The 14,972-nt window shown below is 38.9% G+C and overlaps 1 protein-coding gene across 1 annotated transcript; it reads left to right on the top strand.

Moving 5' to 3' along the window:
- Nucleotides 1-3,640: 3,640 nt before the first annotated feature.
- On the top strand, nt 3,641-14,182 carry adpgk2 (ADP-dependent glucokinase 2). The gene is made up of 6 exons (XM_053633450.1): nt 3,641-4,306; nt 5,441-5,600; nt 8,510-8,700; nt 8,949-9,045; nt 10,964-11,100; nt 11,913-14,182. Exons 1-6 carry the CDS (start codon nt 4,117-4,119, stop codon nt 12,587-12,589), a joined length of 1,452 nt encoding a protein of 483 aa, XP_053489425.1. The 5' UTR covers nt 3,641-4,116; the 3' UTR covers nt 12,590-14,182.
- The last annotated feature ends 790 nt before the right edge of the window (nt 14,183-14,972 follow it).

Raw genomic sequence — 14,972 nt, 5'->3', positions numbered from 1 at the left:
TTTTTTTTTAAATAAGTGACTGCCAGTAAATTGAGTTTAATGGAACAATAAGACCTGACAGTAAGCTTCGGTTATTGAGAATCGTGTGCCATAAAACTGTGTATGAAATTAACATTTGGTAATAAAGTGTGATACATAGCTAATGCATGCATTCTTTGCGGCTGTTTTAGTCATAAAATTCTGATAGTACAGTAGTTATATATAATCATATCTTGTAAACTGACTTAGTGATGAGCAGGAGCACCTTACACCTCCAGGTTTGGGGGTTCGATTCCCGGTGCCCTGTGTGTGCGGAGTTTGCGGGGGTTTCCTCCCCCAGTCCAAAGACATGCATGGTAGGCTGATTGGCATGTCCAAAGTGTCCGTAGTGTATGAATGGGTGTGTGATTGGCACCGTGTTCAGGGTGTACCCCGCCTTGTGCCCCATGCTCCCTGGGATAGGTTCCAGTTTCCCCGTGACCCTGAAGGATAAGCGGCATGGAAAATAGATGGATCTTGTAAACCTTAATTGTCTGCATGCCATATCATGCCGTATCACACTTTACTATGTTCATTTCATACACAGTTTTATGGCAGACGATTCTCAATAACCGAAGCTTACTTACTGTCTTGTTTTATTATTCCATTAAACTGATCTGAGTGATATTACTAATATAGCTGTATTTATTAGGTTGAAAAATGTTTATGATGTAAAATCGCTTGGTGCTCATGGGTGAGAGTCTTTCAGCGTCCTCTAGTGGATAAATTCAGAAATCACACATCTGTGAATCAAAGTATGGAAGTATGGAGGCCTCTATTGTAAAATGCTGTGTAACTGAGAAGGTTAGAGGGGAAAAAAGGGAGAGGAGTGAGTAGGGTAGAGACAGAAGCAGGTTAAACGTAGAGGAGCAGAATAAGAAAGATGAGAAAGAAAGATTAATGTCCTGTATGATTTGTGGTTCCTTAGAGAATGTGTTTAGTAAACACTAAGTACCAAGTACAAAGTGGATATTATTGTATACACTCTCCATCCACTTTCTTAGGAACACCTGTACACCTGCCCATTTGTGTAGTTATCTAATCAGCCAATCATGTGGCTGCAGAGGAATGGGGGAAAATCATGCAGGTATAGGTCAAGAGATTCAGTTACTGTTAACCTCAAACATCAGAATGAAGAAAAAGTGTGATCTCTGTGACTTTGACCATGGCATGGATGTTGGTACCAGATTGATTGGTTTGAGTATTTCATAAACTGCAGACCTCCTGGGATTTTCACACACAACAGTACCACTCATCCGCAGTAAGAATCAGAAATCAGAAAGACAGATTGGAATTCACAACGACGAGCCATAAAAGATTGGCACCCTGTCCAGGGTGTACCCCGCATTGTGCCCGATGGTCCTTGGGATAGGCTCCAGGTTTCTCCGTGACCCTGAAAGAAGGATAAGCTGTATAGAAGATGGATGGATGGAGCCATAAAAGTTCTGGAACCAAGATTAACCACTACCAAAGTGAAGGAAAGGCCAAAGTGTGGAGAGCAGAAAAACAAAAGAACTGGCTTGGCTGTTCTAATACTTTTGGAGGGGAATGTTCAATCATGTATATTCAGTCATGAGAAAAATAAAGTACACCCTCCTTCAATTCTGTGTTTTTGTTTATCAGGGCCAAATAACAATTGTATGGTCCTCACCAACTTCTAAAAACAAACAAATAAGCTCAGGTGACAACAAAAAAAATAACACAACAGATTTAAATAAAAAATAAACCAACATTCATAAACCAGGTGGGAAAAAATGAGTACACCCTTCATACTTCTACAATCATTAAGAGAGTAATTAGCAGCCAGATATTACTAATGAAATGCACAAGATTAGTTCATCTTCGAGATGTGACTCCCTTTATAAAAGCAGAACCTTTGGCAGTTTGGTGTTCTGTAGCACTCAGGTGTGTGTTTGCATCATGCCTAAAAGAAAGGACATCAGACATGACCTCAGAGAAGCAATTGATGCTGCTCATCAATCTGGGAAGGGTTATAAGTCCATCTCCAACCAAATTCAAAATCCCAATTCTAAAGTGACATCTCTATACACATTAAATGTTTATATTCATGACAGTACAACCAGAAAAAAGACTGAACAAGTATGGCTTTCATGGAAGGGTGGCTACGAAAAAGTCCTTTCACTACAAAAAGAATATGGCAGCAAACCACAAAAGTTCTGAAACAATATACTTTGGACTGATGAAACCAAGCAGGAGATGTTTGGTCATCACACACAGTGCCATGTCTGGTGAAAACCAAAAACAGCGCATCACCTTGCTTGACAATTGGTATGAGGCGTTTGTAGTCTTGATAATTTGGTCTTGTTTTGCAGCCACAGGACCTGGGAAACTTGTAGTCATTAAGACAAGACTCCACTTTATACCAGAATATTCTTGAGACAAATGTGAGCCTATCTGTCCATCTGGGTCATGCAACAGGACAATGATCCCGAGCACACCAGCATCTCAAACATCTGTAACATTTCATTTTTTTGTTGGAAAAGTAATGTTTGAAAATATAAAATGTTTTCATACTGGCTCAGTAATGTAAAAAGGCATAAAATAAATGAGTACTGTATACTTGAATAAAAACGAAACTGGAAAACTATACATATGAGGGAGTAAATGACTGACATAACAGTAGGCAGCATTTAGGTTTTAGAGAACCCCTTCCTGCAGAAAAGGGATGACTTGTACAGTCTGACTGTACAGTCTGTGTGCTCACACACATACACATAAATATGTAGGTCCCCATGTGCTGACAAAACAGCTCTGACCCGTCAAGGCATGGACTTCATAAGATCTCTGAACGTGTGCTGTGGTATCTGGCACCAAGACATTAGCAGAAGATCCTTTAAGTCCTGTAAGTTGCGAGAAGGGTCCGCCCTGGATCGAACTTGTTTGTCCAGCACACCCCACAGATGCTTGATCATATTGAGATCTGGGGAGTTTGGAGGCCAGTAAACACCATAAACTCTGTCATATTCCTCAAACCATTCCTGAACAATTTTTGCAGTGTGGCAGGACGCATTATCCTGCTGAAAGAGGCCACTACCATTATGGAATACCGTTGCCATGAAGGGGTGTACTTGGTCTGCAACAATGTTTGGAAGGTGGTAAATGTCAAAGTAACATCCACATGAATGCCAGGAACCAAGATTTCCCAGCAGAACTTTGCCCAGAGCATCACACTACCTCCGTTGGCTTACCTTCTTCCGCACCATCCTAGTGTCATCTCTTCTCCAAGTAAGCAACACACACACACACACACCCCCCCGTCCGTCCACATGATGTAAAAGAAAACATAATTTATCAGACCAGGCCACCTTCTTCCACTGTTCCATGGACCAGTTCTGATTCTCTTTGTAGACGCTTTCGGTTGTGGACTGGGGTCACCATGGGCACTCTGACTGGTCTGCACTGTGTGCTTATCATAGTCAGCAGTAACTTTTTCTGCAATTCATGCTGCAGTAGCTCTTCTGTGGGATCGGACCAGACGGGCCACTCTTCACTCCCCACCTGCGTAAGTGTGCCTTGTGCGCCCGTGACCCTGTCACCGGTTCACCAGTTGTCCTTCCTTGGAACACTTTTAGTACGTACTAACCACTGCATACCAGAAACAACCCACAACACCTGCTGTTTTGGAGATCCTCTGATCCAGTCATCTAGCCATCATAATTTGGCCCTCAGATCCTTACACTAGCCCATTTTTCCTGTTTCCAACACATCAATTTTGACAACTGACTGTTCACTTGCTGCCTAATATACCCCACCCCTCAAGATAATCAAAGTCATTCACCTCACCTGTCAGTGGTTTTAATGTTACGGCTGATCGATACACCACACACACACACACACACACACACACACACACACACACAGAGAGAGAGAGAGAGAGAGAGAGAGAGAGAGAGAGAGAGAGAGAGAGAGAGAGAGAGAGACTTTTATTCTGACGACCTATTTTAAACAATACAGACCTGGATATGACGCAGCACATTTTGCTCCCTCGTTGCGACTCTCTCGACTCCGCCCACTCACTGTGCTTTGCTGTCGTCTCTCAGCTCAGCTGGCCAGCTTCGTTAACAGTAACGCTGTGCAATGGCCGTTGAACTGCGCTCTAGCGTGAAATATGGCACTGTTTTATCTTTTACAGTGCTTCTGCTTGCCTACTGGTACCGCTCTCCTCAGTCGGTGCTGGATGAGAGACTGGGAGCTGTGCTGTCCTCTTTACTACGCGCTGAGCGTAAAGTGGGGATGAATAACATCGCCAGACCCAGAGTGGCCATAGGTAACTACAGTCTCTGCAACAGTTTACTACTGTTGCTCCTGTGCTGTTTTTATGCTTTTAGTTCACATGTAAGCGTGAAAACTTTTTTCCCTTTATTTTATTTTATTTTATTTTATTATTCGCATAGTATTCACATAACTAACACTAATTAATTAAAGTGTTTAATTATGCACAAGTGTACATTGCTGTGCTGATATTAGCAACACACATGGTCTTCATCTCTTACTGTGTTTAACCAGAGATTATTTTACACACTCTCAGCAGTCTCACCCATTCAGCACTTTACTTTCAGATCACTTAACATATGGCATTTTCTATATGTAAGTACTGTAGGTTTAATTATAGTTTAAAAAAAAAAAATAGGTTGCTGTAGTGTAATTATTCAGAGGCTTAGACCTAATTAAAATGTCTGACCCAGTCTTTATTAGTGGGCAATCTCAGTGCTTTATAAGCTAATGTCATCATCAGTTTTGCACTTTACACACAGTGAGGGCTTTAAAGATTACTGACTGATAAAAATTTTCATCACTCTGGTTTATTTTTCTAAAACTTACATTGATCTGAATATTATGGTTAGTGGAGTGTTGCCTTATTCTTTGTATAAAAAAACAACTCATTTTAAGTACATTGCCAGTCTAAAGCCACATTAGATACTGCAAAATTGTTACAATTAACTACAACAAAGTTTCCCAACCCTATTCCTGTGTACCCTATCTTGCACATGCACAGTGTTTTCCCTGCTCTAACACACCCTATTCAAATAATCAGCTTATTAAAAACACTTGCTGTGTTTCACCGAGTGTGTTCGAGCAGAAAATGTGCAGTACATGGGGTACTCCATGGTCAGGATTGGGAACATGTGCTTTACAACAACAAAAGACGTTGCCTCATTGTGGCCATGTGAATGCTGGATGGTCAGGTTAAAAGATTAGGCAGCTGTGAGATTAGATCGGTTTTGAAAGGCTATAATGGTGAAAGATAATCACTATCTCCTGCCATAGTTTGCATGAACCACAGTTACTAGTGTACTTCATGTAAATGTTTCATGCAGCACATGCAATGTAGGTGTAAAAACCAGTTAATGTCATTAATGCCTGGTATCTATGTGTCATCTCACACTTCTTTAATCATCAGGGTTTGGGGGCTGTGTGGACATTATTGTGGATGGTGTGACATTGCTGAACAAGATTGGTCTGCAGCCAACTAATCAGCCTCTGCACCATGACTACATTGAGAATGTGGAACAGCTCGCTGAGAGTTTTGCCTACTTTTTTGCTCCAGGAGCAGCTTCTGAGTAAGTTTGCTATATGTTTGTATGTGTGAACTGGCTTTCTGGTTGTCTTCTGCAGCTGGTTGATGTATACATTTACTTGTACCACAGTACTCAAATTTCAAGAGTGTGCAAATGCCTGTCATTGTAAGGAGCATCACAGAGACTTGTCACATGTTAGCTTGATTAGCCCTCTAATCGACGAGATGTTTATCTATGAAATTGTTCTTGATATACCTGAATAACCCATCTTATCCATAATTGAAGTTGATTGGCTGTTATATTGTTTCTAATGTGTATTTTCCTGTAAGCTTTGAATGTAATGCACACACATGTATATTTATATGTACACACACACAGTCATGTGAAAAAATAAGTACACCCCATGGAATGAAAAAAAAAAATATATATATATATATATATATATATATATATATATATTTCTTACTGTTTCTCTATTTTGCAAAATGTGTCGCTAATTTATTGGGAAACACTGGTAATCATAGGTCGCCATATTTGTAACAATTCCCACAATTTTAAATGTGAAGTATTATTTGAATAACCCTTATGGGATGTGCAATATAGTAAAAATGCTTTGCAATACTTGAGGACCAATATATTTACAGTCATGTGGAAAAAAATAAGCACACCCCATGGAAATTATCTTTTTTTTTTAAATATATATTTGGACAAAACATTTGATCCTGTTTGGAGTAATGCCTATTAATAAAGGTGATACAATATCAAATGAGACACAGTTGACATTTTGTAGTCATTTTCACAATTTATATTAACTAAAAAAAGGTTACATGGTCACATGGAAAAAGTAAGTACACCCCTACATGTATCACACTTTCAAATCCATAAAATTAGAATCAGGTGTTCAAGATTGAGTGTCAGTGATTAGAACCTGCTTAGGGAGTGCAGGTGGAACCGGAATTATTTATAACCCCTCTCATATCTAGTGTCTGGTGTTCCCTTTGCTATTGAGGTGTGTGGTGTCATTATGCCAAGATTTAAAGAGTTCTGTAAGGCCTTCAGATAAAAGGTTGTGGATGTCTATGAGTCTGGCAAGGGATTTAAAAAGATCTCCAAATTATTTTAAATACATAATTCAACTGTAAAGAAAATCATCTACAAGTGGCGTAGATTTCAAACAACTGACAATTTGTCCAGGACTGGCCGTCCCAGCAAATTCAGCCCAAGAGCAGACCGTCTGATACAAAAAGAAGTCTTCAGGAACTTACTAGATCTGCTATTAAGTCTTGCAACTGTTGGTGTCAAAGTGCATGCTTCTACAATCAGAAAGAGATTGCACAAATTTTACCTGCATGGGAGGCGTGCCAGGAAAAAGCTTTTGCTGTCTAAGAAGAAGGTTGGAGCAAGACTACAGTTTGCCAGTGAGCATATAGGCAAAGACCAGGCCTTTTGGAATAATGTGCTCTGGACAGATGAATCAAAGATATAGTTGTTTGGTCACAGTAACAGCAGACATGTTTGGTGCTGACCAAAGACAACTTTTCAGGGGAAGCACCTCATACCAACTTTGAAGAATGGTGGTGGAAATGTTATGGTTTGGGGTTGCTTCACTGCATCAGGGACTGGACAGCCTGCATTCATTGATTCAACTATGAATTCTGCATCATATCAAAGAGTGCTTGAAGATAATGCAGGGCCATCTGTCTGAAGGCTGAAGTTGAACTGAAAGTGGACCTTTCAACAGGATAATGATCCTAAGCACACTAGCAAATCCACCAAGGAAATGGGCAGTATATGCAAGAAAACCCTCAAACATCTTGCAACTGAAAGAATATTTCATGCAGTAATTCCAGCAAGCCGATGTCGGAGACTGGTGAACAATTATGCAAAATGCCTACAAAATGTTATTTCTGCTAAAGGGGACAATACTAACTTCTGAGGCGAAGGGTGTCTCTATTGTTGTATCTATTGGTATTTCTGTTGAATAAATGATCTTGTGGTGGTGTTCAAGTATATTAACACCTCACAGCTCATGGCTCACAGTTCAGTTCTGAGTTTGGATTATGGTATGTGTAGTGTTCTCTTGTGTATTTGTAAGTTTCTTCCAGGTTCTCGGGTTTCCTCCCACCTTCCAAAAACATGTCTATGCTAAATTTCCCCCCTAGTTAGGACTGAGTGTGTGGATCCACGACAAGCCTGACCAGAGTAAAGCTCTTACTGAAGACAAATGAATGTACATTAAACAATAACGACCTTAGCATGACCGAGAGACACAAACATGACCGAGAGACACAAACATGAGACACCCATCAAAGAGCTTCTTATTGATGTTGAAGTGACTTTCAGACACTGGTGCCGTATAGCAAAAAGCAATTCTTGTTACTTATACTTTCTCTAAGGTTTTTGTAGTATCTTTGTATGGTGAGACCTACATTTTATGTTCTAATACACAGCCACAATTGATTTCCTCTGAAAATATACCGACACAATTATACAGATCTAAGGATTAGTTTATAAAGGCCCTTTGACTTAAGAATTCATGAAAAAATATGTCTTGGCCAAAGGTTTATTGACTGTCCCACCAAAGGCGTTTATACTTCTATTACAAAGAGTTGTAACAGGTTTTCTGTTTTTTTCTTGATGCATATATGGGTACAGGTATAACTGGTAGAGATTAGGCTGAAAAATGCTGGTATATTCCTTTTACTTCTGGAACCATACAGAATTTAACATGTCTTTCCAGTCAGCTGACCTTTAAGTTTATAGGTTGTTGAACAGTAAAATTGTCCAATAATGTAGTTCATAGAAGAGTTATAGAGTTAATTTGAAGAATACAGGCATATGTGATTCATATCACAGAGGACTACAAGTGTTTTATTCTTCTCCTTCTTCTTCTTCTTCTTCTTATCATTACTTAATTTCTTCTTTTCTTTTCACTCATGCTTGTCCTGTAGGAGGTTGGTAGTGAACGACACACTCTTCAGTCAGCTGGTGGAGGCCTCTCGAGAGTTGCCAGGAAACCGCTGGTCAATTGGGGGTAATGCACCGGTGATGGCAGGCAGGATGGCTAGCGAGGGCTGTGACGTGCTACTTGGGGGAAGCTTCAGCCCAGACTTTAATGACTACCTCTCAGAACATATCACAGGTCAGATATTGACTCCACGACTGCCTTCTTATTTATCTCCGTATTATGGAAATAGGATTACATAATTTCTTTGGTTTAATTTTCTGCTGTTGGTTAACTTGTCAGTGTGTGGTGAATGAAATTTAAATGGCCGTGTTCCATCAGTTATGTGTATGTGCTCTTTTGGAATGACTAGTCCAACAAAAAACAGCTGATTTTGCCATCCTGGTGTTTGTTTGTTTTGTGATAATTATGCCTTCTCCTTTTAGTGGCAGGTAACACAGTGGAAGAACCAGATATTCATCTGATTCTGGAGTATCCCTCTGGGGCAACATGGGGGCCGTACACCTCCCGAAGAGCAAATAGGTTAGCACACTTACAGTGCCCGCCACTAATATTGGCACCCTTGGTAAATATGAGCATAGAAGGCTGTGAAAAATTGTATTTATTGTTTAACCTTTTGATCTTTTGTAAAAAAAAAAAAAAATCACAAAAATACTTAGGGATATCAAACAATTGCAAACAAAACACAGGTTTATCAAAAAGAAAAATCTTTGTTAAATATAGTTGTGCAACAATTATTGGCACTCTTTTAGTCAATACTTTGTGTTACCTCCCTTTGCCATGATATCAACTCTGAGCATTCTCCTATAATGCCTGATGAGGTTGGAGAATACATGGCAAGGGATCTGAGACCATTATTCCATACGTAATCCATACGTCCTCTTACAGGTTGATTCATAACATTTCCAGTTTACTGGAGCTTCTTAATTATTGTCCTGATGGTGGAAATGGCATAAATATTCTTATAGCCACTTTCCATTTTGTGAAGCTCAACAACCCTTTGCCGTACATCACAGCTATAGTACTTGGTCTTACCCATTGTTATGAATGACTAAGGGAATTTGTGTTACCTCATATCTTTTTTTGTTTGTTTTGTTTTGTTTTTTGTTTTATGGAGGTTGAGAGTGCTCTATTACTTGCCAATTTCTTTGTGGCTGAAGAGTAAGTCTGTGTCAGGCTGATATCTCTGTGGAACACAAGAGGTTAGAAATTCAGAATAGCTTGCTAGGCTTGCTTTCCAGCAGTGTGATTATTTTTGAATAATCAAGCTGTTTGCAAATCAGGTTACGTAAACTACTTTGCCTGAATGCTGCAGAGGGTCTCATTTTGGAGTGGCTCTAATTCTAGTTGTAATACTTTGTTATTCATAAATATTGACACATAATATCACACACAAATACACATTACACACAAAATACAGTACAAAGAAGAGTAAATTCACTATTAGTGAATATCCAGTTTGGAAAATTTGGATATTTGGGGCTAGAAAGATATCGTTTTGAATTAAAATAATGGTGTTTTGTGTCCTTTAATTACAGAGTTTACTTTCTTTGTCTGTGCAGTAGGACAGATCTTGAAAGTAACGCTTTATAAATGCACTACTTGAAACAACTTATATTATAAGAAAAACAATATATGATTATGATGAGGATAGACCTGCAGTGTATGCATGGCCTAAATCAAAGTGTAATTAAAGTGTTTAAAAGAACTACCAGACTGTCCTGTAGGTTTGGATCTTTATATATTTAAATCTATTTAGTTAGGAAATGTTTGTTCTTTCTTGAATGTTTATGTACAACTGAACAAAAATGTATTAACATTGCAATCTCCGTTCAGTATTCAATGCAGTTTGTTCATGTACAATGTATTTTGGAGTGTTGAATATGCACCTTTTACACTTGGACAACCATCGCATAAAACAGTGTCACTATTCACCTTATACCCCCTTATAGGCCGATGGCTATAGATGTTTTACAGCATGACTTCAGGTATGCTTTGAGTCTACAGAAGGAAAGGGAGAAGAAAAGCTAATTTGAATGAAATGGTTGAATGTTAAATTAGGTCTTGGTAATCACTGTCTCACTCTGAACCTTAAATAACTCTGAACTTTGAATAGCATATAATGTTCACCCATGATTAGTTTATGAACCACTATTGGCATAAAAAATCTGCCATGCCACTGCAGTCATTTACATTTACATTTATTCATTTAGGAGATGCTTTTATCCAAAGTGAAGTAAAAATGAGGAATTGTTTAATAGGAATTATTTAACATAATATTGTTTGTGTCTATTTAAGGAGGTTTATTTTTTAATTCTGGAAGACTCACTGGTCATGGCCCACTAATGGGGTTAAAAATTTATATAAAAGAGCAGATAATTTGCTCAGGATATTGGGTCTTTCATTGATATTGGCTCTGAAACCTGGTTCTTGTCCACAGATACATTGTCCACAGTGATGACCACAACCCATACTTAGACTCGATGGAAGACTTTGAGAAGAAGCTGCAGGGCTTTAAGCCTGACCTGCTGGTGGTTGGAGGCCTTCAGATGATGGACAACTTTCCATTCAACCAAGGTGGGTGGGGTGATTCATGGATATAACATGACAGTTTCTTTCTTCTCCATACCTTCTAACAAAATTGTGTTAGTAATTAAGTGTTTTAATCTTTAGTTTTGTTTGTTAGAAATTAATGAATTTTTCAGAATGCCACAATTACACCAGTTTATGTTTAAACAGATTATTGCATAACTCTGATGCTCGTGAAGGCTGCAAGTTAAGATGATGTTTTTTAATTTATTTTCCTGGGTTACAGCCTGTACTGTTGAATATTTCTTCATTAATATTTCGTAGTGAAACCAAATGTATGCACAATTCATGCTTTTGTAATGCTGTAGTAGATTTGAATATTATTTAATACTTATTTAATATCTTATTTATAATTCAGTGCTGCTTGGTGTGAATGTATGCATACCCCTCTGTCATCCTTTAGCTACCATGGGAAAAATGTTTCTGTTGTCTTTGTGCTTTACCATTATGCCCTGGAGCAAACACAGGATTAGCTGAACTTACATACTCCCCCATACTCTTGTCATATTGATGATGTTTGGGTTGGACTAATTTGGAGGGTCTAGAGATGTACTTAGGATAAAGAATGTGCATTAAATGGAGAGAATAAACCCTAGGTTAATGTAACTTGCTATTCTTTGTGCCATTGGTTTGGTCTTTCAGTATTTTATAAATACTAAAGTTCCTACATATTTTCAGATCATGCTTTACAGGTGAAAAATATTACCAGTTGTTACTTTCAGTATGTATTGTGTTTGAGTTTTTGTTCAGTATTTATGTGGCAGGGTGACAAGTGTCCGACATAATGTACTCTTTTCCAGGAGAGCGCGAGGCGCTACTGAGTCGCCTGGCTCAGCTGCTGTCTTCAGCCTCACCTCAGACCAATGTGCATTTTGAAATGGCCAGCTTTGTTGATGAGGCTCTGATGTATGACTTGCTAGAGCTCGTGCTGCCTCATGCTGACTCCCTGGGCATGAACGAGCAGGAGCTGCCCAACCTACTAAGCCTTTTGCGTGGTAGCACTGTAACTGTTCTGTCTGACCCCAACCCCCGTGTGGCCACCGTGTTGGACCAGATGCGTGAGCTTTACCGTCTCGTCAACCTCGGACACAGGCAAAGGCAGGCCGGCCGTGGTCGACCCCTCACTAGGCTACATGTTCACACGCTGGCCTTCCAGGCAATGATTGTTACGCAGGGCTCTCGGTGGAAGAACACCATGTCAGCCACGGCCAAGGCCTCACTGACCGCCAACCGGCACGTATGTGGCTCCTCTGACATCGACCCCAGCAAGGCGCGCCTCATCTTGGACGAGTCATTCTCTGTAAGCAGAACGGAAGGCAGCCAGAGAATTCCCCTGCAGGAATCCCGGCCTGTCTCCTGCTGGACCGAGGACGAATATGAGATCTGTGTGGCTCCTGTGCTCGTGTGCACTGAGGTGTATCAAACCGCTGGGGGAGGAGACAACATCTCTGCTGCTGGCCTCGTGCTGCAGATCTAACCGAGGAGAAGGGAAGTGAACTAACACAAACATCCCACATATATGAAGACTTTTATTTTATGCTGTAGTCTTACAAATCAAGTGCAACACCAATGTTGGGTTCCAAAATTCTACAGTTCTTTCTGTTTTTGTGACTTGCATATAAAACCTTCAGATGTGTGTTTTTAATTCTGTATCATAGTATTTGCATGTGTCTGGGGCCAGTCATCTCATAACCATTCACAGAAATGCTGTAAACTTTAATGTGGATTGGTTTAAAACCCATATCTATAGTCTGATGGAGTAAAATGACTGGAATAAGTGTTCTTTTTTTATTTTTTATTTTAGTCCTCTGTTAATGCAGATATTTGTCGCAACACATCCATAATCAGTGCTTTGCATTTCAACATTCACTATTCTACCATTTGCAAGACAAAACTCTTACTTGACTACACACCTGTTCTTCTTTCTATTTTACTTTGCCTCTCATCATTTTATGTCTTTTTTAAAAAAGTCACGTTAACATTTCCTTTTATGCCTAACTTGATTTCATTGTGATTGCGTAAAAGAGAATATGTTTTGGAACACATATTATAGCCAGACATTTTCTTCTTTTCTGAATTCCTGCATTTTGTTTGTTGATTTTTATTTTTTATTTTTTATTTTTTATTTTTATTTAAATATCACAGCAAAGCCACTCATCTGCCAAGAACATTCTCTTCATCTCACAGTCTTGGGATATGCATAGCTACCTATGGGGAAACATCAAAAGCTTTAGTCATTAATTTAATAGTTTTAGTTAATTTATTGAAATGTAAATTGAGCTCAACATGTTAGGGTTTCATTGGTTTTCATCCTTGTTTCTTTCAATCATTAGTACCTAGAGAATGAACCCATTATCTACCTACCTCTTGTGCCTATGGAAGAATTTGTTGCTACTTGATCTCTATGAAATCTGTTGACTGCTGCCTGGATTAATGCATGGAAGAGGGTACTTGTTTTCCTGTTACCCTCCTGTATGAGGCACAACTGGGTAGAGTTGGAGATGTTCCACCCTGTGAGCGCTATCAGAAATGTTTTCGGACATTTAGCTGCCGATAGCCCAAGGTGTCTCAGGGATTAGCCGAGCCTGGTTAGTATGGATTCACATCATTTGACTTCGAAGCAATGAAGAAAACAGCAGCACACTTGGTGTTTGTTCCAGCCTTACTATTATTGTTTGAACTTGCTAATGACTGATCACCTGCTCAGAAATAGGAATATTTTGTATTGTATGAAGTAAAATCAAGAAATGCAATGGAAATTCCATTTGTGTTGAGTTATATGTATAATACTATACATATTTAGATGGTTTTAAGTTTGAAAGGATGTACACACAATGATAATGTTTATGGATAAAATGTAGCGTAGTAATGAGCCATATTTGAGTGGAAGTAAATGTATCTGTTATCTGTCTGGTGTGGCAGTGCCTATGCTGCTCTTTTTACCTGTTCTGTTTTTATATCTCTGTACCAAGTTTGATGAATGAATAAGCTGGGTTACAAGTGAAAGTGTGTTTCTGAATTGCTCCTTTTTATTCTTATGTAATTAAAACTTGCATTCCATTTCTGACAAGCTTTCTGACATATTTCGTGTTTTTATTGTTAACAAATATTGCACATAGCAACAATGAAACACCCATAACAGTGCAGAGTTTGGGCAGAAATATAAAGAGCACCTCTTTGACAAAACTGATGTCATCCATCAATCAACAGTGATCAAGACACACCTCAGCATGCCCTCACATCTAAATATTAGGTAAATACACAATAACATTAGATGTCATGGTCACACCTGAGATCACTGTAGTAATAATTGCGTGGATATTCATGGTGGCTGGGTGAAGAAGTATAATCCTGTCAGCCTTGTGTATAATTAAAACTCAAAATGTTTATTGATTGCAATAAGAATTTTAATACATCCCAGTTGTAAAAATCTTGTCAAATAATTTTAGAGTAAAATAAACACTTTACAATTGACAATTTAACACTTTATGCACTTAGAACAGCAGATAAACTTGTATTCCTGAATGTGGATGAAATTTCTGTAATATCTCAACATGATATAAAATGCATTCATTCATTCATTCATCTATTTTCAGTAATCGATTTATTCTGGTCAGGGTCATGTTGCATCTGGAATACTGGCCTTGTGGTGGGAATACACCTTAGATGGGAACCTGTAAAACATAGCACAGACATCAAACTGGGGACCCTGGACCTGTGAGGCAGATATAAAGTTTCACTGCTTATTTTTTTTATTTTTTATTATGCTGGATATAAATATCATCAGGACAGGTACTTCCCGAATACACTGGATTGGTATCAGATTGAATTTGTGATATTTTTCACTCTGATCCATAGAT

Source organism: Ictalurus furcatus, chromosome 9 (genome assembly GCF_023375685.1).
Source record: "Ictalurus furcatus strain D&B chromosome 9, Billie_1.0, whole genome shotgun sequence".
NCBI lineage: Eukaryota > Metazoa > Chordata > Actinopteri > Siluriformes > Ictaluridae > Ictalurus > Ictalurus furcatus.
This window is presented reverse-complemented; position numbering and strand designations above follow the sequence as displayed.

Coding starts and splice junctions, on each gene's coding strand:
- adpgk2 (XM_053633450.1), top strand. CDS start 4,117: ATGGCCGTTGAACTGCGCTCTAGCGTGAAATATGGCACTGTTTTATCT. Junction 4,307..5,440: donor CAGACCCAGAGTGGCCATAG/GTAACTACAGTC, acceptor TTTAATCATCAG/GGTTTGGGGGCTGTGTGGAC. Junction 11,101..11,912: donor CAACTTTCCATTCAACCAAG/GTGGGTGGGGTG, acceptor ACTCTTTTCCAG/GAGAGCGCGAGGCGCTACTG.